The sequence below is a fragment of the Hermetia illucens genome, chromosome 1, assembly GCF_905115235.1.
Source record: "Hermetia illucens chromosome 1, iHerIll2.2.curated.20191125, whole genome shotgun sequence".
In the NCBI taxonomy this organism is placed as follows: Eukaryota; Metazoa; Arthropoda; class Insecta; order Diptera; family Stratiomyidae; genus Hermetia; species Hermetia illucens.
In genome coordinates, this window is record NC_051849.1 from 125,363,939 (window position 1) to 125,390,759 (window position 26,821).

The 26,821-nt window shown below is 40.2% G+C and overlaps 1 protein-coding gene and 1 long non-coding RNA gene across 2 annotated transcripts in view; both read right to left on the reverse strand.

Moving 5' to 3' along the window:
- LOC119654181 (thioredoxin reductase-like selenoprotein T homolog CG3887) overlaps positions 1–26,164 on the reverse strand; it is a 56,352-nt gene extending 30,188 nt beyond the window's left edge. The window contains exon 1 of the mRNA XM_038059371.1: positions 25,808–26,164. Within this exon, the coding sequence (XP_037915299.1) occupies positions 25,808–25,965 (158 nt within the window). The 5' untranslated portion in view covers positions 25,966–26,164. The remainder of the gene's footprint in view (positions 1–25,807) is intronic.
- LOC119654186 lies at positions 12,818–13,580 on the reverse strand. The gene is made up of 2 exons (XR_005249791.1): positions 13,401–13,580; positions 12,818–13,233 (listed from the first exon to the last, which is right to left on the reverse strand). It is a non-coding gene; the product is annotated as an uncharacterized LOC119654186 (long non-coding RNA).
- Positions 26,165–26,821: the final 657 nt, after the last annotated feature.

The following is a 26,821-nucleotide window of genomic DNA, read 5'->3' on the forward strand; positions in this document are numbered from 1 at the left end:
GGAAACTGGTGCTTCGGGTGTAAAGGTTTTGTCTTCATCTTTTGTGAGAAATTTTCTTTACACATTTTTCCATTCGTATATGGCTAAAAACCCAAAATATTCCTTCATATTTTTTTGTCAAACTACAAGTTATACGTACATATTGCAGACATAGATATATAATGCTCACCCTAAAAAAAAGTCAGAATACCGGAAGATCACGTTGTGGGTATAAAGGTTTTGTGTTCATCTTATGTCAGAAACTTCTACGCACGTTTTTTCATCCGTGTATAGCCACAAATCCAACATATTTTTTCATATTTTTCCAAACTATAAGATATACGTATATGTTATAGCCATAGGCATTATTCTCACACTAAACAAACAAGCTGCCTATTAACGAATACTGTGCATATACATCGTACATAAATTGATTGTGCCCATATTTCTGATTTACTTTGTGCACGAAAGCATGCATATGTACATATATAGTACGTACATTGAATACCGCTTGTTTAATGTATAGTTATATCTATCTGAATTTGACACTCCCCCCAACTTCATTAGCAAATATATATACCTACATACACACGTATGTCGGTTTGAAGTATTTGATGTTGATATACAAATCACCAAGAAACTAAAACATGATAATTCTTTGCGACTATGCATTCATATAAGTTCACTTTGTTGTTTCAAATAAACCTCAATCACCCTAGGGTTGTTCATGATTTACTTGAGCACATCACCTATGAAACTGAGACGGAAATCGGCACCATAACTGGATCGTATAGAAACCGTTACGGTGGCTTATGGGTCGTAGATTTGCCTGATGGAGCGATGATATGGATAAAAGCGCATAAAAAAGGGCGCAGCACAATAAAGTTATGGTCAACGAGGTGACGCAGACACCTTTCAAAAAAGGGGATCTGGCTCGATTGTTGACCTGACCTTTGTCAACCCTGCACTGTCAGATGGTATGGGTTAGTACGTCGAGGGCTATACTCACAGGGCAAAAACCTAGCTTGCTCAAAACCGAGAAAGATGTCAGGCTGCCCTGCAAAAGCTTTGGATGAGCATAAAGGAGTAGCTAGACCTCTACGGGAAGAGTTGCCCATGTGATATAATCTATTGGCAAAGTATATGGCGCATTAATGCTTAGGAGATGCTCATTCCGCAGTCATCATCATCAACGATGCAACAACTGGTTACCGGTCTAGGCCCGCTTTAATATGGAACTCCAGACATTCCGGTTTTGCGATATCCCTATAAGCTGTCTGGCGTCCTGATCTACGCCATCGCTCCATTTCAGGCAGGGTCTGCCTCGTCTTCTTTTCCTACCATAGATATTGCCCTTATAGACTTTCTAGGCTGGATCATCCTCATCCATACGGATTAAGTGACTCGTCCACCACAACTTATTGAGCCGGATTTTATCCACAACCTGACGGTCATGGTATCGCTTATGGATTTCGTCGTTTTGTAGGCAACGGAATCGTCCATTTTCATGTAGGGGGCCAAAAATTCTTCGGAGGATCCTTCTCTCGAACACAGCCAAGAGTTCGCAATTCTTCTTGCTAAGAAACCAAGTCTCCGAGGAATACATGAGGACTGGCAAGATCATAGTCTTGTACAGTAAGAGCTTTGACCCTATGGTGAGAAGTTTTGAGCGGAACAGTTTTTGTAAGCTGAAATAGGCTCTGTTGGCTGACAACAACCGTGCGCGGATTTCATCATCGTAGCTGTTATAGGTTGTGATTTTCGACCCTAAATAGGAGAAATTATCAACGGTCTCAAAGTTGTAGTCTCCTATCTTTATTCTTCCCGTTTGACCAGTGCATTTACCTCAGCATCACGGATCACTTTCTCGAGGAGCAGGTTAAAGAGGACGCATGATAGGGCATCCCCTTGTTGTAGACCGTTGTTGATGTCGAATAGTCTTGAAAGTGATCCTGCTGCTTTTAGCTGGCCTCGCACATTGGTCAGGATCAGCCTAGTCATTCTTATCAATTTCTTTGGGATACCGAATTCTCTTATGGCCGTGTACAGTTTTATCCTGGCTATGCTATTATAGGCGGTTTTAAAGTCGATGAAAAGATGGTGCAACTGATGTCCATATTCCAAAAGTTTTTCCATCGCTTGCCGAAAATCCGATCTGTTGCTGATTGCCTGGAGTGAAGCCTCTTTGGTATGGGCCAATGATGTTCTGAGCCTATGGGGCTTAGCAAGATAGCGGAGAATATTTCATAGATGGTACTCAGCAACGCGATACCTCTATAATTGCTGCACTGCGAGATATCTCCCTTTTTATGTATGCCACAGATAATGCCTCTTTGACAGTCGTCAGGCATTGATTTGCTGTCCCATACCTTGAGCACAAGTTGATGAACGACTTGGTGTAATTGGTCGACCCAACTACTAGTGGAATAGTAAACTGGCGAGCTTTTATTCGGCCTGCCACCAAGGCAAACGAACTACGCAAAAGGCGGTAAGGATGATCGATTAGAAAAAGAAAGAGCACATCTATAAAAGCCCTCAAAACCGTCAAGCTCGCCATCCAGCGAAGGAAGAGAGGAAGCTTGAAGGAACTCTGCTTGGCTGCAGAGCTATCCGCATAGGGGAGTGCCTTAAGAATCGTTATGGGACGATTCAGAGCCCGTTCATCTCCTCAGATCACGTGATCTCCTCTTATTGCAAATCAGCCCAAGCAAAAGGGGACCACTAACACCTTCCAGTTTAGTTTCATGACGTTCCTAGAAACTATCACACTGCTTGTACCTTAGTTTCACCAGATACGATTGAAGATAAAATTCCGCAACTTCTGAAAGACGTTTAGCCAAACTAAGCCAAAAGCGGTAGGTCGTAAACAAGCACACAACCAAATATAGCAAGTGCTAAGCTAAAAGGGCCTCGAAAAACGCCTCTGTAATCGTATTCTTGAAAAGCACAGAATAAAACGCCTCTTTTCCAACTTTATAAATACGTTTTATCGCTTACACATAAGTTTAAAGAAGTCGAATTCAAATTGGAATACAATAAAGTTTGAATATTATAATTCCTAACTCAAATTGAAAATCAATCCCTAGGCGGCTGCGGTTAAAGCTGAAGGCAGAAGATAAGCAATTATTTTTTTCCTGTCATTCTGCCGCCAACTCATGGCACCCTTTTCGCCTGCTCTCCACTCCTGTGACGAGTTCTAAAAATGTGTGGAGAGCGTCGTTGGCGTCATCTGACTGCTCACATTCGCAACATTCGAAATAAATTTCGAATGCCCCGAATCCTGCCGATAGCAATTCTGGCAATCACCGAAGACGAGCTGCTGGAGATCTGCGGCAAAATAGGCGACAGGAAATCCCCTGGCCTGGATGAAGTACTGAACAAGGCGCTTAAGCCCGCTATGAAATCCAGAACGGACTCGTTCGCCAAGTTTTTCGAAGAGTGCATGTCCGAGGGACATCTGAAGGTCACTTAGGTGTTGCATCCGGCACTTTTCGCAGGGTTGGAGAGTTGTGACCTCCTCCCAAGTTCAAAATCAACTGTTTGTATGATCCAGGCATTGCTTGACAACGGGAGAGCTATCTTGCTGATTGGACAGCAGATAAACTAATTAACCTGCCTGAGAATATCGATGAGCATTGGGAGGCTATTAAAAAAGCTCTCCTCGGGTGCTGTGCAGGTCGTGTCGATTGCATCCCGATGGAGTATTATAAGATCTGGCTAACTACGGAATCACGGAAACGGACCGATGAACGGAGGGAGTTGAAGGTTCTACTGGCTGCGAGTGATGCCGAGAAGTTCAGCATAGTGTGCCTGAGACAAAGGGAATTTCCTATGTTGATCGGGTTGATCGGGGAAGGAGAAGATGCCGCAGAGGGCAATGATTTTTGAAGTGTATACTTGAACTTGCATGTGGCCGCAAATATTTCGATGGTCCTCCTGTGAAGGACATTAACGGTCGACTTTTTATCTATGATAAGCAAAAGACAAGTCATTTAGCCATTAATGCACCCAAGTTGATTTTCATTTTTACACTGGTTGCGAGGAGGGGAGCCGAATATATGAACTTCAAGGGTAGAACGCAATCGAAGGACGTCCAACTCAAAAATGTGGAAAAAAGCATTTGATGCCCCCCAATCGAAATTTGGCCTCCAAAGGTTTTCCATTTCAATGCCAAGGCAATTGAAATTAATAATAATTTATTATTTCATTTTGGAAATTTTCTAGAAAATTATATCGTCCAAGTCGGCGTGTTTTCACTTTTACTTACACAAAATAAAATAGAATCACGTATTTCATTATACCTGACTAGAGCATGAGCATTTCTAAGTAGAATACTTGATGTGAAAAAAAAATCCATCATCAATTCAGAATTTTTCAAATTAACTTGAGGTTTTTCCAGGTCAATTTCACAATTTTCCATTTCAAATTCAGACTTTCCCATTTTCAATTCATATTTCTTATCAATATTTTACTATAAAGTTTTATACCAACTTTTTAGCTCTGGCTAAGAAATCTGGGCTAACCATTAATTTTCTATCATTATTTGCTTTAATGATTCGGGATGAGCAGTTCAAAGGCGTCCTCTAGGAATGGTAAATATCTGAACTATTGCTTTCATAAGGCTACAGGTTAAACTTCTTATTACTTAAGAAATCCTCCCCGCCGGGTTGTCAAACGGTGGAATTGATGCAGCCACAAGTACACGAATTTATATCTAGAGGTTATTGCAGATTAAGGAAATATATTTTTTCCCAAACCGAATATCAAACAAATAACGATACAAAATTGAAGAGCTGCTCAGATTTTCTTTCAAAAAATCCCCGCTCCAACCCTTTCCAGTGGTAAGAGAGCTGGTATAAAACTTGATAGTAAACTATTGGAAAAATTCTGAATGGGAAATGGAAAAATCCAAAATTGAGTTGGAGAAGTTTGAAGTTAGTTTGGAAAATTCTGAATCAGATTTGCAAAACCTATTTATCGTTTCTGTATCTAAAATTTCATAACTGTCCACTTGGCAAGTAACATCACATCATCAGCTGGGCCGGAGTAAAATGCATATTCAGAAGACAAATATCAGTAATTAAACTGGTGGGAAGCTCAATTAAAAAGAAAAATATTGGTAAATATCAGGTCGATATTTTCCTGTTTTTGTCTTTGAAATACGATTTTCTTATCGTTGGGTGCAGGAGTTTGTTTCTAATGGGACTTCTTTACTGAGTACACTTACTTTGATTCTGTATCAGTGAATATAGTGGAAAATTTTATGAACAAGAGCTTATTAGAAATATATCCAGAATAAAAACGACAAGCAGAAACTGAATGTTGGCAACATATTCGCGTGAACGCAGAAATGAATGATTATGTCTTCACCATACTCTTCCAACAAGGAAAAGGGCAATTCAATTACCGTTAGCAAAAACCTGCATTTGAACTGTTGAGCGTGTTGTCCTTCATTAACCAGCATTTCATCTAACCTTAAAAGAAAACAAGAAAATGATCAAACTCAGCTTGTTATTTCATTCACGCTTACTTCTTCACCGATATATCAACTCCACTTCTGCCATCTTAACTCTGACGGGAAGCAAACCACCTACATTTTGTAGGCCTATAAAATTTAAATGAAAAGACTTGCAACTGAGCAACATCCCTTACTGCAACTAACTTTTTTTAATCTGGTGTGTGCGTCGCATAGGGGATTGGGTTCAATATTTGCTCACTACCAATTAAACACAAGAAAATTGTATTTAGCCCCGGAAAGGTTTTTCTATCATCTATTCGTCCGGAAGGAATCAATTGAAAAGCATATCGCTCGATCAGCCTTCGGCGAACACTAAAGAGAAAAACCAATCAATTCAATGTATTTAAGTAACTACAGCCTCATACGAAAAAAAAAAAAAACGAAAGTAGGATTGCATAGATGCCTTTTTTTGACTAAATGAAAAAGAAGACCAACATCAAAGCATGAGGTAAAAAACTAAACAAGTCGGGAAACCCGAAGCTGGGCGCTTCAGGTATGAAGGGTTGCTTCTTCTGTAAGTATATATTTGAGTGTAGAACTATCCCATTTGTACGTAGCCCGTTATGTATATGCATTTAGTATGTCAGAATTAGTACTTCGATTTATACGGTAAAGACAACTTTGTTACTAATAGCATGATTTTGATCAAACTTGGATTATATTTTATACTACTACCGAGTTCCATAAGTCTGGGATAAACCTAAGGGGGTTTTACTCAATTTTCCGAAAAATATTGTAATATACTATAAGTAACTTAATTTGAACAGATATCGATATGGAGAGTATTTTGAGGCACCATATAGAGGCAGCTTCATGATTTTTTTCAGATTTTTTGGTTGGATAGTTCCTGAGAATGGGTCCGTTAAAGAAATTATCACTTTCCACCCCTCCCATTCCCCGCTTCTCTAACAAATCTCAAAACTAAGACCGGCTTCGAAAAGTACTAATCGAGACCTTTCATTTGATACCCCACATGACTAAATTCGGAGAAAAAAAATTTTACACCCCCCTTTTACATGTATGAGGACGCTTACGATTTGTGGATCGTGCCTTTAATATGGTTCCACGATTCTTCCACATTCGTGGTTGATAATCGCGTAAGTAACATTATTTCTTCTCACGAAATCGCCCCCATTTAATGCGCGGCGGGCTAGTGCGTTCCTCAACTTTTTTTCGGTGGCTTGATTCACAAGGCGGCAATCAACGGCCGATGTTGAGATGTTTGGTCTCATAGAGAATGGCTTTGCAATCTGTGACAGTGGTAAAATGTCGACGTCTTATGAAAATATAGTTGATTTGCGTTTTACTTCTCCCACTTGGAAAAGGAAAATGAGACAATAATAATATAACTCCGCCGTAGCCGGTCCCAAGCTCGGTTGTGAAAGGACCAGGGATGGATAGCTTCAGTCTCAATGGTTGTACGCCACCGCAGCGTCTCAGGGGGTAGGTAAGGAAAATGCAGGAACTTTGCAGTCTAGTAGATTACTCACTGAGGAAGCTATCCCCACACCTGGCAGTTAGGTATAAAATGGAAATCCATATATGAGAAGAAGAAATTTAAGGTCCGGCACGGATAACCGGCGGGAGTCGTTTGACTTAGTGCCTGGGTCGGGCTCCCGTAATGGACAGCATGGCGTCGAAACCGCTAGTCGTGGCCGGTTCGACGTCTAGGCGCCATGACAACCAGGAGCGGTGCTACATCTGTTGCAGCTGTTTCGCCACTTGAGCAGGTTCGCGCAAGCAGCGGATGAAGTGGACTAAAGAAATGAACCTCTTCATCATCCGCTCCTATTACGAAATAACGGCGGGGCAGGTACAACATCTTACCGCAACTTGTAGCACCAGATATTCCTCGAGCGTTATCATTTACATTGCAATGTCTGAAAAGACTGGTTGAGCGGGAAGGCCACAGTACATCCAATAATTAGTATCTACACTCAATAAACTGGATTTGCGAATGTATTGGGAAAGCTTATCTGCACACATCATAGGTACCAAACCATATGTAGATACTGCTAGATGTTGAGGGCATATGTGTCCGGAGTGCATATCAGCTCTGAATGGTGAACACGCAATGGTGGTGTTTGTGGACATTGAAGAGGCCTTGGAAAGCTTTGTGATTGCGATGGAACTATGTTGATATATGTTGCTATCATTGGGCCGTAGTGTGGTCGGTTAAGGTTAAACAAAAGAGTTTTCAGTGTAAGTGTAGACTCACTGCAAAGAACGGTTTGTTTGAGGATAAGCACGACATTCGACAGCTTAGTTATTTTCATTCAGAGCACTGCAATTTAACCAGCTCATTGATTAATTCTATTAGATCTATGGGGCACAGGGCATTGGAGGAGTTATTGGGAGAACTGAATCCAGTTCTTACGATGCCTTTCGACTCTCGGGTCCTCATACATATGCTTGGTAGAAGGGATGAAGGTACCCTGAAACGTAAAAAAAAAACTGGGAAGTCCCAGAAGAATACTTGACGAGATATATGGAAGTCCCGATGAGAACAGGATTCTACCTTTCGAGTAAAAACAAGAAATGGGCTTTTCTTTTGGGACAATATGCAACGGTCTTTCAGGCTGAAGTTCATGCGATCGTAAGGGCGGCAACCTGGGTGATTGACAAGAGGTTGAAAGGCAGGTGCATCGCAATCTATAGTGATAGTCAAGTTTCAATGAGAGTAAGCAGTCCTATGAGCACTTCAAAAACCGTTCAGGAATGTAGAAATCGATTGAACTATATCGAATCTTTGATGCATTGGCAAAAGGGGATTCAATTTCCACCATGTCGGGACCGGGACAGGCAATTAAAATGTCAGAAGCATTGGCTAATCCTACTATCAAAAACTGGGAATAAGCTTCTGATAATGGCAGGTTGCAGAGGCCTAATGGTGCTAGACACTCCAAATTTTTCCTGTTAGAACCTAAGGAACATACTGCAAAGTTTATCCTGTTGAAAAGCAGGAAGACTTGCAAAAGTATTGTGGGTAAGAATACCACCAGCCAGATGACTGCACATATGTTCAGAATAGGGATTCTCCAAGATAATACGTGTCCATCCTGTAAGGAGGAAGTGGAATCCACGTAGCATTTTCTATGGACGCATCAGACATCAGATTTTTTATGTTAATGTGCTTCAACTGCAGCGGGTAGCATCCCGTCAAATAAGGAATGTACATTCTTTAAGGTTTTATCTAAAACAAAAAAAAATCGTTTTACTGTCGATCTGCTTGTCACATGCATTTTCTTGGAAACGGTTATAGCGATTGATACCAAATTTGGTAGAAAGGTGGGAATTGTGAACGCTCGCGCTACAGTGAGTTACATCCTTTTACGTCGAATTTAAGGGGGGTTCCCATACATGCAAAAGGGGGGTGTACATTTTTTTTCACCAAATAGTTATTCTTTCCGAACCCGGAAAGGGGTTGAAAGGGGATGAAAGTGATCATTTCTTTAACGAATCCATTCTCAGAAACTACCCAACTGAAAAATCTAAAAAAAAAATCAAGATGCTGCCACTGTATGGTACCAGGGCTCCGAAATACCCTCCCATATCTGTTGAAATAAAGTTGATAATAGCATATTACTATAATTTTCAGCTGGCTGCAAACTCCACCTTAAGTTCGTCCTAGCACTACGAAATTTTGCAACAATATAGGCTATAATATAAAGCATAATTCTACCAAAGGACATCGCACTACTACTAACAAAGTTATAATAGGTGAAAGTTGTCTCTACTTTGCAAATTCAAGACTTTGAATGTCAATATCACCCGAAAGTGGATATGCTCACATAATATATGCATACATTACATGCTGCACTCAAATGTCTTTATAAAAGAGATACGCAAAACCTTTCATACCTGAAGCATCCACTGAGTATAGTCATGTGTGATATCAAAGGTCTCGATTAGTACTTTCCGAAAACGATATTAGTTTTGACATTGTTTGCAAAGGGAAGGAGTGCGGGGGTCTGAAAAGGATCAGTTACTACGAGGACCCATTCTTAGAAATCCGATAACCCAAATATCTGAAAAGAAATATGGTTGTCCAAGCACATAGTGTCTAGGTCTCAAAATACTCTCCATACTCTTCAGTTAATAATAGTATATTGCCATATTTATTATAAGTATGTTTTCTAGGAGTTGACTAGGGACGCCCTCCCTCCTTGATCTTACCTGGAATCGTCAACTTTGGCAGGTATATAGACTATACTATAGAGAATGGTACTACTGGTAGAAATTTCGGTTAACAGTTTGTGTGTAACAATTTGTCACTTTTGTGCAAATTTCTTGCATTCTATCATACCAAAGTGAGTGACAAACTAAATACATATACATTAAGAGCTAGGTACAAATGGGATAATGACCCACTTAAATGTAATAATCATAATCGTTGGCGCAACAATCCATATTGGATCAGAGCTTTGAAGTGTGTTAGAGCACTTCATTCAAGACCGTACCGGTACACTACAGTAGTACACTGTAGGAGGCATTGTGGTCAGCATTGCGCTCGCCCGAGATTATTACCCTGATTTGACTCAGGTACTCATTCACAGCTTAGTCGACTGGCACCAGTGAGATTTGAACCGCGACCTTCCGTACGACAGCCTTGTGATCTAACAACTCAGCTATCCGGACACCCACTTAAATATACTTATATACCTGAAGCACTTAGCTTTTGGTTTCCCGACTTGTTTTCATCTGGAAATGGTTGGATTCTACTCGGTGAAGCAATAGCTGGACAGTCAGAATATCTAGGAATTGACTAGGGACCCCCCACCCCTCCTTAATTTTACCCTGGAATCGCCAACTTTGGCAGGTATATAGGCTATACTATAGAAAATATTACTTCTGGTAGAAATCTCAGTATTAGTTTGTGTCTAACAATTTGCCACTTTTGTGCAAATGTCTCACATTCTATTATACCACAGTGAGTGCTGTCACAAACTAAATGCATAAACATTATGAGCTAAGAACAAATGGGATATATGCTTATATAATAAATACACGAATCCTTTAATACCTGAAGCACTTAGCTTCCGGTTTCCCGACTTGAGATAACAGAGACTTTGATGAATCAAAATTAAAAGATGTATTCTAAGTGCTTTTATTTCTTTTTTTCGGCAATGCTCGGAATAAAAACCCTCCATTGTTAAACTATAGGAGAGTTTTTACTGAAATTACGTTATTCTGGTTGATATCTTTGCAGCAGTATTACTTATTTAAGCCAAAACTTCTTTCTTCTTTCTATAAGGGTCTTTCCACCATTAACGATATGTTTGGTTCAGAAGAGTATAATGTGCCTGAATTTAAGTGGAAATGTTCAATTCTCGCGAAACAACATTTTGTTCCTTCTATTAAGGGGGTCACCCCGTGTGAAAGTCGTTTTTTGTGTTTTTTATTTTTGGAAAATTTTGTGAAGAACTGGATGAAGGTACAACTAGGACTTTTTTACCAAAGCATGCGTAATAATTTTTCCAGTCCGATAGGATAGTTCATTATTGAAATATAGAACAATTTACATATCCATCTCCAAAAAAAAGTGTTTTTCTGCTGCTACAATAGATGGCGTTATGCTCATCTTAAAAGGAAAAAAAAAATAAAGGGCATTTTACCTTTCCGACTTATTAAAAAGTAAATTTTTGGTGGCTTGTTAAACTTTTTTCTGGAAATTTTGGTGTTTCCCCATTGCTTCTTTAATGAATAATAAAACAAGTCGGAATACCGGAAGCTGGGCGCTTCGGGTATAAAGGTTTTGTGTTCACCTCATGTGAGAAACTTCTACGCACATTTTTCCATCCATATATAACTACAAATCCAACATATTCCTTCATATTTTTCCAAAGTACAAAATATGCGTAAATATTGCAGACATAGATATTATTCTCACTCTAAACAAACAAACTGCCTATTACCGAATACTGTACATATACGTGCATATATAAATTGATCGTACTTATATTTCCGGTTTACATCATGCACAAAAGTATACATATAAGCATATATAGTACGTATATTGAATACCGCTGGTACTAATATATCTATTTGGATTAACTACTCACAAACTTCATTGGCACGTATATATACATACACACACATATGTCTGGCTGGAGTAATGAATATTAATATACAAATGACCCAGAAACTTAATATAAAATGTTCCCTTGTGAACCCCCATTCATGTGAGCTCACTTTTTTGTGGTATTGACGAATTGATATCCATAAACCTTAGCTTTCTTCAAGAAACATATGTACAGCCTTGGCTTCAATTCTTGCCCTTTTAGCGAAATCATTCGGACCGATAAGTACGAGCTTTATTACGACGATCGACATAAATCTGGCATGTGACTTATCACTTGTTTAACACTGTCATTTCCGTACCACTCCGAATATAAAAAAATCACTTTGCTCATATATTCTATACTATATCTAGATAAAATTGTTGCCAAAAGAACACACGGGATGACCCCCTTAAGTGGCACATTTTGTAATAAATCGAGCGGGACATTCTGCAACACAATTTACACCCTTCACCTGTCAATCATCTTGGTTGAATATAAGACCTTTAAGTTGGTCTCCAATTTCCGCCCAAACTTTAAAATTCCATCGGTTTTGGTAATATGTTTCACGATTCAGTTCACCGGTGTCTATTCTTCTTTCTTTTAGGTTTCGTTTCCAGTACCGTGAGGAGCCGTTCATTGTTTTTATGGTCGGCCTTCACGCAAAAGCATAGAGTGCGACAGGTTGCACTAATGCCTGGAGTAATTTCATAAGGCAGTTCCCCATTGGCTGGTATTGGCATTGACCCGAGATATTTTAATCGCTCAGTTCTGGCCACTGACAATGATAATGCCTGTTTTATGGGGATCGGTCGACGAAAATTTTGGTTTATTCACATTAAATATGAGAGTGTGCTAAGTAAAATCCCTTCATGGGTAAAAAAAATGTTTTTAGTAAAATAACGATTTTCGATTAATTCTTTCACAAAATCGCGAAACTTTTTTATATTTTATATGCCGAATTGTCTGTTTAAAACTCTGATGATTTGAGTAAGTTACAGTAACACTTAGAATACCAGTCGAATTTAATTTTCTTCTATTCATCTAATTTTTTAAATGCTCCTACGAACCCCTAGTAATTGAAAACCGATTACACTGAAGTGCTAATGGTGTCTTCTAATGAATCAAGGTTAGCAGAAATCAATTATATCCATTAACTAGCAGTTATGAAAGGTTATTACTTATTTTTTTGTCTACGGCTTAAGGTTGATGTTTATTTTCAATAAGTAGGTTTTAACCTATTGCAAATAACACAAATTGATAAAATGACGTTAACAAAATTGTATTAGGATGAAACGGAGGTTAGTTTTTTGTAAGACAATTAGTACATTGTGTATGTTAAATTTCGAGGAAAAATTGGGCGAAATAACAAAGTAATCGAAAAAAAATCATTTAACATTTTTTACTTAGCATTGGATGAGGAATGGCTTGGCATATAGTTTGTCCGGTAATTTTGTTACACCCTGTATACGTGAAGGATATCTTGTCAAAGTACTTTTTAATAAGCAAATTTTGCGTGTTTTTTGCATCTTCCACCTAGTTTTCTGACAATGTTTGTCATGTATTTGTGGGTCTTTGTTGAATATCTAAGGAAAAATTTAGCGTTGTTTCATCGACAACAATCCATTTCCAGGTAAAATTTTTCGTGCAACGAGTCATGTAGCTGCAGCTCTCCGTCTATAACGCACAAAAAAAAAACTCGGCTAGCACATTAAACAGAGGAAACTCAAGGTTCAAAATAAAGTAAATGTGCTGTTAATTTTTACGATCTACTTAATTTAAATAAATAAGCCGACAAGCGAAAGCTCGGGCCCCAGGTTTGACAGGTTCTATTAATTTCTTACCTAAGAAGATTCCAGTATACAACTGTCCACTTAAGTGTCATATTGACATTCAATATCTTGAGTTACAGCAAATTGAAACAAAAGCGAGAATTTGACTTCTATAAATTTGCCGGTGAAATTATAATTTAAACCTCTTATTCTTCAAAGTATCATGCTCTATATTATAGCCTATACTAAACCGAAATGGTTATGATTCTATGAAGACCGATTTTCAAAAAATATAATAATATACTATTATTAAAATTGTTTCAGTAGATATATATATGTATGGAGGTAGTTTTGAGCCCTAGATATGGTATAGGAGTTGATGTATTACTTCTTTCAGATTTTTCGGTTAGACATTTTAGGACCCACTTCGGAAAGTGCTAATTAAGACGTTTCATTGATAACCCACACGGCTGTATTCGCTGAAGAAATTACACCCGAGACAGACAAATCGATTTTAATGAAGTTTTGGTTTACAAAGCGCATTTTCTCACAGAACGTGGGTTCTCTGCACAGAATACTGGTCCCCAATACAAGGCTGATGTCACAGCGTTATAAGAGATACACTGGGCAGGGACCGGTTCCCTAGACAAGAGCCACTGCACCATATAATATTGTGTGCATCCAGTAAATAATAACTAAAACGAAACTTGATGTTATCGACTTTGAAAGCATAAGCAAATAGTTGTGCACTCCACGTTTGCGAGGAGGATGTCAAAATATAAGTATCATTAAAAGTAAAAGATCCTCCAGACAACAGGTTTTTCAATAATTTTTTTTTGCTAAGAAACTGAGAGTATTGATTGAAATTGCAAATTGATATTATGTTCAAATATAAACGTAGAAATCTTTTCTACAAGGCCAGACTCCCATTGACTTTTTGTGAAACGTGACGCAGTTTGAGAACATCCGTGAGCTACGGTGGTTTGTGTTCATACTGCAATTTTCCCTAGTGACTACGACCTGCGTTGAGTGAAAACGAGTAACTAGCCTGCCTTAATAAGGAAGTCCAGACATCCCGGTTTTGCGCCGAGGTCCACCAATTCGATATCCCCAAAAGCTGTCTGGCGTCCTGGCCTACGCCATCGCTCCATCTTAGGCAAGGTCTGTCTCGTCTTCATTTTCTACCATAGATATTGCCCTTATAGACTTTCCCGGCGGGATCATTCTCATCTATACGGATTAAGTGACAGGCCCACCGTAACCTATTGAGCCGGATTTTATCCACAACCGGACGGTCACGGTATCGCTCATAGATTTCATCATTGTGTAGGCTACGGAATCGTCCATCCTCATGTAGGGGGCCAAAAATTCTTCGGAGGATTCTTCTCTCGAACGCGGCCAAGAGTTCGCAATTTTTCTTGCTAAGAACCCAAGTTTCCGAGGAATACATGAGGACTGGCAAGATCATTGTTTTGTACAGTAACGTCTTTGACCCTATGGTGAGAAGTTTCGAGCGGAACTGAAATAGGCTCTGTTGGCTGAAAACAACCGTGCGCGGATTTCATCATCGTAGCTCTTATCGGTTGTGATTTTCGACCCTAGATAGGAGAAATTATCAACGATCTCAAAGTTGTATTCTCCTAACTTTATTCTTTCCGTTTGACCAGTGCGGTTTGATATTGTTGGTTGGTTGTTTATCGGTGCTGACGTTGCCACCATATATTTTGTCTTGCCTTCCTTGATGTGCAGCCCAAGATCTCGCGCCGCCTGCTCGATCTGGATGAAGGCAGTTTGTACGTCTCGGGGCGTTCTTCCAATGATGTCGATATCGTTAGCATAGGCCAGTAGTTGGGTGGACTTAAAGAGGATCGTACCTATTGCATTTACATCAGCATAACGGATCACTTTCTTGAGGGCCAGGTTAAAGAGGACGCATGGTAGGGCATCCCCTTGTCGTAAACCGTTGTTGATGTCGAATGGTCTTATCTGGCCTCGCACATTGGTCAGGGTCAGCCTAGTCAGTCTTGTCGATTTCGTCGGGATACCGAATTCTCTCGTGGCCGTGCAGAGTTTTACCCTGGCTATGCTATCATAGGCGGCTTTGTCCATATTCCGACAGTTTTTCCATCGCTTGCCGCACAGAGAAAATCTGATCTGTTGCTGATTTGCCTGGAGCCTGGAGTGAAGCCTCTTTGGTATGGGTCAATGATGTTCTGGGCGAATGGGGCTATCCGGCCTAGCAAGATAGATGGTACTCAGCAACGTGATACCTCTATAATTGCTGCACTGTGTGATATCTCTCTTTTTATGTATAAGACCTCGTTGCCAGTCGTCAGGCATTGATTCGCTGTCCCATACCTTGAGCACTAGTTGATGAACGACTTGCAAATGATTAAATTAATTTAAAAAGCTGTTCATGGATTGGTTAATGATACTTTGATATTTTTCATTCCGTTCTTTTTAAGGTTTTATTAAAATCATGTAGTGAGTTACATCATTCTACGTCGAAGTTAAGGGAGAGTCCCCATACATGCAAAATAGGGATATAATTTTTTTTTCAAACCAAATATAGTCATGTGGGATATTAAATGAAAGATCTCGATTAGTACTTTCCAAAGCCCGTGTTCCCGTTCCCTCAGGGTTCGTCAACGAGTGGCGTCCCCAAAGTGCAGGAGCAAGTAGTTCTGACCCCCTAGCTGGCATAATACCTGGGTCCTCCGTAGTAGCCTCGAGAAAGTTTTCGGTGAAGAGCGAACTGCTAATGATCGATACACGCCGGGAAACACTGGGAGTTCCCGGAACCGATGGGGTCATGTAAGCCTAGCTTTGCCAAGTAGTTGTGGCGTGTATCAGGAACCAGCCCCTTCGAGACCCTGGTCGGGTAGTGTGCATTGAACTGGTATTAGTAGACCGCGTTGCTCCGAGCGAGCGCTGATCCGGCCGTGAGTTCCTGGATCAGCTAATCGTAGGTTAGGCCTCAGGGAACTGAGGTAGGGGTTTTGTCCCCCAGGGTATACTCGTTCCTGACTATTGTGGCCCGCTCCCTTGCACACGATGCGTTTGTAAACAATTTAAATGCTGTATAAAAACAACGTTTATTCGCAGCACGAAAATGCGCGGTTCGCGAGCGAAGTTGGAAAAAAACGAAAGGAGGAAGGGACATCTGAAGGAGACTTCATTCAGGCCAGGTCGAGCCATCAGAAAGACGGAGCTCCAAAAAAAGTGGGGAGACAAAGGAGAACTAGACCGCCAGCTTTGCGGAAGTCATCAGCGAAATCCGTTAGAAGATTAAACCCGAAGATAACGGAGCAGAAGTGTCCTCCATTTGTAAAACGAAGGGTGGTGGAATCCTAGTCGAACTAGGCCCGAAGACAATAAATAAAGTTACGTTTTGTGAAGCAGTCAAGGAGCTTCTGCTGAGAAAAAGCTTTGGTTTCCAGCCTGGAACCCACGTGATCTTTGGAAATCCGAAGCCTTGACTGTCTCACAGAAAAGAGTGAGGTAGAAAAGGCCATCAAACGCGAATGTCCGGAGGTAACCAATGACCGGATTGGTATCACCCCTGCGAACTCCCGAGGCCAAAAACTCGCTGTGGTGGTGCGGGAAAATAAGAATTGGTTTGGTAGTGTGTAGGATACAAATCCAGGCCGCCCCAACAAAATGTTAGGTGTTTGGATTATGGGCACACATCTGCAAATTGTCGGGGACCTGACAGAAGGGCAACATGCCGTAAATGCGGTCAGGCAGGTCATAAAGCGAACACCTGCAATGAAAAGGAAAGCTGCGTCCTATGCAGGGACCGTGGCGCGACTGATGAGGACGTTGCGGACACTGCGGGGTCGGGGCGGTGTCCAGTTTTCAGAGCTGAATTAGAAAGAGCTAGAATACGCAAACTGTTCGTGTGCGCCACCCCGGCGATCTTTCTGTGCATGGAACGTCGCGAAAGTGAACACCGGGAAGTTTGTCGAAACTCTTCCAACAGGTGGGGCCGCGTTGGTGGGTAGTCCTGGCAACGGTGGCGCCGCAGTTGGCACTGTCGTAAATTTAGTTATAAGTCTGATAACGATGGCCTGCGGAGTCTCCATGCCCAGGAGGGCATCGAGGCGTGGCAAACCTTCCACGTATTGGTGGGCAGTGGAAATCGCAGAGCTCCGAAAGGAGTGTCACTGGCTCTGCCGCTTAACACAACGTCTAAGCGAGCGGGAGGAGACATATACCATAATGATGGTGTACAAATCAGCCAAAAGGAGGCTCCGCAGCACAATCAACAAGTGCAAAACTCACTGCTGGCATTCAACGCTTGCCTGAAAGAGGGCACTTTCCCTGCTCGTTCACATAGCCGAATTCGACGATTCCTCGTAAGACATTCTAGGCACACTAGACAATACTTTCAACGTGCCGAACTATGTCTTACGGATATTGAGGGGCTATTTGAGGAACCGCTCCCTGCTCTATAAAACAAAGGAGGATGGTCGGGGAGGAGGTCACGTCGGGGTTAGCACAGGGATCCATCCTAGGGCTGGACCTCTGGAACGCTACCTATATTCGTCTACTTAAACTCAAAATGCCAGGAGAGTCGCACTTGGTCTGCTATGCAGATGATGTCGCGGCGCTTGTTGCTGGGCGCACTGTCGAACAGGCACAAAGCAGACACGGCATATTGATGTGACGGGTAAGCGGATGGATGACTACTCATGGTTTCAACCTTGCACTGGAAAAAACCGAAGTAGTCATCCTGACTAGAAAGTGAATTGCGACCCTGCGTCCCATATCGTTCGGTGAGTCGATAATCGAGTCAAAAGAAGCGATGAGCTTTTTTGAGCAAATCAAAGCAGCAACGAACAAGGCTGCAGCTGGAGTTTCGGCGTTAAGTAGGCTAATGGCAAAAATTGGGGGTCCTACGTCTAGCAGGCGACGTCTCCTGATGAGTTCAAAGCAGTCTGTCCTGCTCTACGGCGTAGAGGTTTGAGCTGACGCTCTTAACAAGGAGCTATATCGTAAATGTCTCGCCAAAGTACAGAGAGAGGGAGCTTTGTGGGTGGCGTCTGCGCACCGCGCTGTCTCCGGATTGTGTGTTTTGCAATGGAGTTGTGGACGACGCCCACCACACTTTTTTTTTTTCTTGTGGAAGGTGGGATGTGGTTCGTCAGCATCTCTTTTTAAACACAGGGCATCTCTCTCCAGACAACATTGTCGAAGAGATGCTGAGGAGTGCTGACAGGTGGAGCCGTGTTGCCGATTATGTTCGGGCCCTTCTCGTTGCTAAGAAGATAGAGCTCGACCGGTGGAGGAGCCGGATGGCAGGGGGTTCCTTGAAGTGACAGTTCCCTTCCTCCTCTTCCCTCCCGTTTGTGGAAGGAATTCCCTGATTTGAAGGCTCCGCAAGACGGGATAGTTCAGGGACTAGCCCGAAATAATGTGACAAACGGTTTCAAGCTAGCTCTTTGACGATGGGAAGGTGTTCAGTTGGCATTATCTGTCCTATACATAAGAAGAGAATATCACGCAATGCAGCAATAGAGGTATCCCGTTGCTCAATACCATCTATAAGATATTCTACGCTATCTTGCTAGGCCGGATAGCCACATACGCTCAGAACATCAACAGCCCACACTAGAGATGCTTCACTCCAGCCGAATCAGTAACAGATTAGATTTTCTCTCTGCGCAAGCGATATAAAAAGTGTTGGAATATGGTCACCAGTAGCACCGTCCTTTCATCGATTTCAAGGTGGCATATGATAGCATAGCCAAAGTTAAACGGTACACGACCATAAGAGAATTCGATATCCTGACGAAATTTATAAGACTGGCCCTGACCAACGTGCGACGCCAGATAAAATGAACAATGGTCCAATAGAAGGGTATGCCCTATCGTGCATCTTTTTCAACTTGGTCCTGGAAAAGTGACGAAGCAAGACGAAATATATGGTGACAGCGTTAGTACCAAAAACGAAAGCAACAGCATCAAATGGCACTGGTCAAATAAGAACAATGGGAAATTCCACCTTTCAGACACATATCACAACCGATAACAGCTATGACGATAAAATTCACAGACTGTTGTTGGCAGCCTACAGAGTCTATTTCAGTTTACAAAAACTGTTGCGTTCGACAATTCTCACCATAGGGTCAAAGCGCTTACTCTATCAGACAATAAACTTGCCGGTTCTCATGTATTTAGTATTTATTTGATCAACAACAAAGGGAGAATATTCCAATTACTTATTGCATATAGAAAACAGAAGAAAAACAAAAAATTACAAAGTGTCAATGAATTTATTTTTGCGAGTGGCTAGGGATGAAGCGACAGGATCAAACTGAAAACGGCTATAATCCCATAACATTCTGGGCAAGGGGCAGTTGAAGTAGGACAAGGGCTCTACGTAAGGAACCTAAAAAACATTAACTTACGAATATTATGTGATGTGTCAATGTTAATAAATTTCGGAGGCTACAGAGCTGTCCATCAAGCCATTACGAAGTTTCGTCAACCAAGGATCTATCGAATCACAGAGTTGCCATGTTAAGGAAGGCCACACGTTCAGGATATGTCGAATAGGCAATGTTCTTTTTAAAGGTTAGGAATTGAATAAATCTCCTTTGCACAGATTCAATAGCGCCGCAATCACAATTATGGAAACATATTCAAGAATATTACGGACGACGGATTTATAAAGGATGACTGAGGAATGGAGGAACGAAGGATAAAGCCAGACATTTTGGAAGCGCGGCCGAATACATCGTTATAATGGAAATTAAATCAAAGTTTGCTGTCAAAGGTTACACATAGTAACCTAGTACACCTAGTAAGGCAATCACGCTAAAGGCGGACCATCAAGACAATTGTGATGTGTCACCTTATGTGGTTGTTGCCAGTCCACTTGGCAATCCCTGTGATGTGCCACCTTATGTGATTGTTGCCAGTCCACTTGGCAATACCTTATTCTTCTTTCTTTCTAGATTAGATTATGGTTAGTCGGAGCAGCTAAATGCCAAAACTCCAGACTAACCAGCTATGGGAGCAGCAATTGCCTGAACTCCACAATGACCTAATCAAGCAGTGTAAATTATGGGAGCAGCGAATTGCTTGGACTCCACAGAATGAAACACGTTAAGCTTGAGTTTGATAGTTCCAACGAACTACGTATTTTTAATTTATATTTCCTTTTTTATACAATTTTTACCTATACTTAGTAGGCCGGTACATATCAATTTACAGTATTTTAGGAAAAATATTACATAGTAGGCAATGATAAGTTTACAGTATTTTTAGAGAAAATATTACATAGTAGGCAATGATAAAGTGAATAAGTTTACAGTATTTTACACAATGAACGGGTGTCGGAACGGGTGCAAGTTCATTCTGAATAGCATTAAGGGTATCACTTTTTCACATTAAGTGGCAACTTGTTACGAATGCATCACCGAGATAACGTGTGAAAGTTTGATTGAAGCCTGCGCTGATCGGTAGGCGAACCGAGGATAGAAAACAATTTTAAATCGCCTGCATATAAAGGGCTAGAACAGGTAAACACCGGTAAACCATACGATCGGAGTTTGGTGAGAAGCAAGGTCAATTTAGATTGTATGGACATCGTTTCTTGTATTTAGAGACTTCGGAACAAAGTTGGTGAATTTCAAAAAAATTGGTCACATTCGAGCGACCGTGTGAAAGCCTACGCTGGTCTTTCAAGCTGAGGGTACCGAAAAGAGAAGAAAGATAGTCTTTCTATCAAAAATTTTGACGAACGAAGAAGGGATGGATATAGATCGGTAGTTTTCGGCCCGGGTATTGTTACCTTTTTTGTCTAAAAGAAGTTGTTGTTATAAATGACAGTAAGGGGAAGGTGTTCTGTTTAAATTTTTCCGGAAGAGGTGCGTAATACCATCGGGGAGCTCTCCGTTGTGTACTCTAAAATTGAGCCAAGTTCCAGACATACAGATGATGTGATGTATTGTGGGTAATCTAAAATCCGGCAGATTGGTTCTAAGGCTCCTCAAACTTTGGGAGCATAAAGAAAAAGGTATTAACTGCAGCGATCATTTCGAAAATTTATAGGGCGAATTTGTGACTGAAAATCCTTGATGAAAATACCGGAATGCCAAAACGACAGAGGATTTGTAATTCTCAATGATGCTATGATTCGGCCAGGATTGTTGTCCCCCGTTAACTTAATGCAAGCAAACGGTGTCGGCAAGTATCCTAGTTTACCTTTAACATAGTTTAGGATGTCATCCGAGATGGCATATTGTGACTGGTTGATGATGACATTGTTCAGTAATTCAGCTCAATAATACACTAAGTACAATCGAATCAAAATACACAAATATAGCAAACCAATGTCAATTCGCCTAAGCAGCAATTTAAATTTTTCAAAATTGATTTTTATCACACGTTGTTTCCTCATTATTACGCTCCTTTGCAAATATTCATGCTGTAGTGGTGCTAACCACCTCCACAAACTTACTTGGAGTTAGAAAGTCAGACTGCAATGAAAAGAACGTCCGTTGTTCCAAGTACATTCAAATAAACATATTATGTTTATCAAAAAAGGTGTAACGAAACTGCTAACCAATCATCTACCTGGCAATACCCAAAATGTTTATTCCCAATTCCCTGAATATATAAAGTAGAACACAATTACGGAAACTTCGGAGAAATTAGGAGATTGAACACAAGATTTAATTGACGACAGCATAATAGGGAACACTGTAGGGTTTTCTCTGTAGAAGAGAAGTCTAGAAACGAATTGAATAGCCAAAAGTAACAAAAATAAAAGTGGTGATGGTAGAATGCATAATAATTCTTCTGAATAAACAGAAATAAGTCGGAATACCGGATGCCCGGCACTTCGAGTATAAAGGTTTTGTGTTCATCTTATGTGAGCAACTCTCTACGCACGTTCTCCCATTAGCACATTACTAAAGATGCAAAATAATTCTTCATATATTGCCAAAATGCAACATATATGTTTTTATATATACACACTTCAAAGATAGATTACTGTGTACTGATGCGTACATTAACACAAACATATAAGTTATCACACTCCTTTATTCCCTTTCTTCCTCTTTTACCTTTATCATACCCAAATGCTATTCACCTGTTGACCCAATTTCTATTTTCCAATACGATTATTGTCCGGATAGCTTAGTGGTTAGAGCGCAAGGCTGTCGTACGGAAGATCGCGGTTCAAATCTCACTGGTGACAGCGGAATTCGTATCGTGATTTGACGTCCGATACCAGTGGACTCAGCTGTGAATGAGTACCTGAGTCAAATTAGGGTAATAATCTCGGGCGAGCGTAATGCTGACCACATTGCCTCCTGCAGTATACTGCAGTGTACCGTTACGGCCTTGAATGAAGTGCTCTAACACACTTCAAGGCCCTGATCCAATATGGATTGTTGCACTAACGATTATTATTATTAATACGATTATTGCACAATAAGCTTTTCGCGGTTATTGCCTCATATTGAACGCAGTCTAAACGATTTTTTTGTGTTTAGTGTTTAAGTTGGTGCGGCGAATAAATTATAAATGAAATTAACAAATCGCGTTTCATTTTTTTTTTTTTGGTTTGAGTACCTCCCAACGCGATAACTTTTATTTACGTAAACCATTGGCGCAGATGTATAGTATATCTACCACACTCCCCCTTGCCCCACAAAAAGGTGTGAGTATACACCATTTCAAATTGCTCTGCCCTTGAGCATGAGCGAGATATAATGAAAATCGGATCAGCTGTGTTTGACATGCCGCCCGGACTTGCAAATGGATTGCTGAAATTGGCACGTTTTTGGCTATGTAAAAGTGAATACGTAAAACTACGAATACGAACACGATATTACCAGATGGGTAGGTATCGTCAAAATGTTTTCCGCCAATCCGGTGTCTAATTGCACCGTTTGGCATGTTGGATGAAATGAAGTGCAAATAAATTAATAATTAAAATAAAATAATTCTATAAATTGCAAACTATCTTGAATTGCTATCCATTTATATTCTGCATATCGATTATAAATCTAGTAAATTGAGTAATTTCCAGCAACGAACATTTTATTGGGAAGTTAACGGATAGAGACGTTGTACATGAAAGTTTGTTTTTATTTTAGTGACCATGATTATTGATAGCAGAATAGATTGACAATTACAAATTTGCAACTTGGTACTTTTTTCTTCTTTTGATTTGTTTTGGTGTATGAAATAAAAATGACAGAGCTCATGACACATAATTTTTCGTTCAATCAAATATGGCTGACATGTCCTTTTCATCACTCACTTACCAATGCGATTTGACGAAGATTATGCTTTGTGCTTTTTAAGCAACTATATATGTACAGATATACTTCGGCAATAGATTTTCAAATCCGGACACTTTAGTGTTGGTACTGCTTATTCGATATACTGTCGTTGGCACAGTCATCTAATAAGTAGTACCCACACTTAATGGACTTGTGAATGTATTGGGGAAGCTTATCCGTACGCACAATAGGCACTAAACCACATGTAGATCCTGCTAAATGTTGAGAGGCTATGTTGTGTACGGATTATTTTTTGTAATACATTCGCAAGTCCGGACCATTTATTGCGGGTACTGCCTATTAGATACTTTGCCGTTGGTACTAACGCACACACTCTACTTCGTTAGCATATACACACATGTCTGTCTCCGGTAATTGATACTGATAAATAACTAAAAACAAGAAATGAAAACGATTCGGTACGGTTCTGCCATTTCCGAGTAAATTGTGTGACAGACGAACAAAGAGACATTGAATCCATTTTAGTAAGATTTGGTTCCAAACAAAACCTTAAAAAGTGATACCATGTAGAAGAGAAGCTGAAGTCCAAATAAACTGCCACGCAGCATCATCCTGCCTTCTTCAATTCAAAGATCGGTTTGTCAACTATAACAAAAATTCCAATTGAGATCAAAACCTTATAAGCTGCGTCCATATGGCGCTCGCGAAGCCACGAATGACGTTTCGTTTCGTAGGCAGTTTTTAATTGTCAAAATAGAATTTTGAAGAAGTAATTATTTAGTAAATACTTTATATAATTGTATGTAATGTGATTTAATGGAAGGTTCTCTTTGTCTGCTGTGACATTTCGTCTCAATGTTTTGAAGGAAACGATCGAAAACTTTCAACGAATAAGAGCAGTGTACACAGACTAGACAAGGGAATATCATTTAAACATCATATCCGTCTTATTTGAATTTAGTGGCGTCACTTGGGTAGTGATTATCGATTTGCAAATTGTTGCGAATATTTTATATAGAAGTGTTGTGAGTTTGTGGTTTTAATTTTTCTAACAATCGTGTTTAAGGCAAACTTTTGTGATAAATTGAAAACGGTGAGGTGCGCGATAAATGGTTGTGATCGTTATCAAGGTAAAAGGGGAAGCACTCTGAAATTCTTTCGTTTTCAGAAGAATGAAATCATTTGCGAAGAGTGGAGACAACTTTGTGAAAAGTGTAGTAAGATCGACTTCAAAAATGCTGTCTGTTGAAACAATATTGTAAAAGACGATTATAAGCTACATACTTTTGGAGACTGTGGAAAGCAAAAGGCGGTTAAAGGACGACGTTGTCCCGAGTCAGTATTTATGGCAACAGGGTAATGAAAGCGACCGACCAAAAAGAGTATAGCTCAGGAGATAAAAATGGTGGTGCAAGATGCTGTATCATCTTTTGAGAAGTAAAATCTTATTCAATTTAAAGAATAAATTTAGAAGATAGAAAGAGGCTAAACGTTTTCATCCATGATGGGGGCATCATTCAACAGACGCTATCTCGCCTTCATCTTGTGACCGAAAAACAGTAGCTAGGTATTATTTACTTGTTGCTTATATTCATTGATCGTGCTTCCTTCTTGAAGAAAATCGTCTACCTTTTTTTTTCTTTCATTGGGTGCTTGTCCATGGACGAGGGATCCGCGCTTAAGAAGTTGTACAACAAGTTGCAAGTGGGCAAACCTCAAGCTTCGCTGGGGTCGCGACCTTCGTGAACGCCAAACGGACGCAGTTAAGCCACCCATCAGAGATGAGGCTCCATCAAATTAATGTCACTTTGTAATTTTCCAATGGTACAAAAATCTTCAAGCCTCTTCTCATTCGCCCCCGGAGACGCAAGGGACTGAAAACCTAAATTTTAATATAATAATACTGATTATATTGCATTATCATTGCAGTAATTTATCTATATAATTAGTGATGAAAATTATATTTTTTTTGTGATATAACTCGGTTACACTAGACATTACTTGAATCCTAGTTTAATTCCTCAATCAAAAATTCTAACCAACATGTAGGGAAGTTGATACATTTCTTTTTCAAACAGGTACGTAATGAAGCCTGGGCCATACAACGCATAGATCCGGGAATACTTGATATCAAACAATTAAAAATAAATTATCTTAATTGAACAATTTCTTAGCCTTTCATTCTCAAACCAAACAGACAGTTAGACCTACCAATAAAGGAAAGTCATTGTCGGTCCGCCAACATTTTGTCCAAATTTTGTCACAGGGATTTCTTTTTCTGCATGAACGTCGGTGGGCACGAATGCTACCAGGAGAAGGACGAACACTCCCAACAAGATGAGCCGTGAATCCCAATGTCTTGAAGTCATCGCCACAACTCCTGATTAATTGTTCCGCACTCTTTCGTATATTACGGCTCCAGAGAACATTAATTCAACCGATCGATTTACTTGAAACCAACTTAAACGTCGAACAAATTTTAGCGCACGAACCTTTTCCGATAACTCATAAATCATGAAAAAAGAACAACTCGACATACCCTTCCGTATTTTCTGACACATGACACTTGATTACCTGATTCTACAATTGAAGTGCAGATGGAGCACCAATTTACATTTACAACGGCTTCATGAGCGCCAATGGTTTCGTTTGACATTTGTCTCCAAAGCGGGAAATACAACTACGATGCGTGCGGAATGCCCAGGAGAGAAGCTGCGGACCGTACGCAGCTTCAATTTACAATGAAGATTTCAGGTCGAAAAAGTTCGTGCCACGTCGGCAAGGATCGTTTTGATGACAGATGATGTCATTTGCAATATGGCGGCGCTTTTGAATGTATTTGATTTGAATGAATTTGTTTTAAGAACTTTGGAAGACACTATTTGCTTTGTAAGTATTATTTATTAATGTCACTTGCATTAGTCCCATTCCATTCCTAAAAATCGAATTTAAGTCGCAGCATTAATTACGTAATTTTCATAACATAAAATGTGCACGCAATTCGGTTGTCGCACACAAAATCACGGCATTGCAGATAATCTTGAAGTTTATCCAATTAGTTTATGCATATTCCTGTATTTTATGTTATGAAATTCATACAATTAATGCCTTTAAGAGTGCAAATACCTCGGCTTAAATTCAATTTTTATGAATGGAAGCGATGTGACTAATGCAAGTGACATTAATAATTAGTAATTACAACGCAAATAGTGTCTTCCAGAGTTC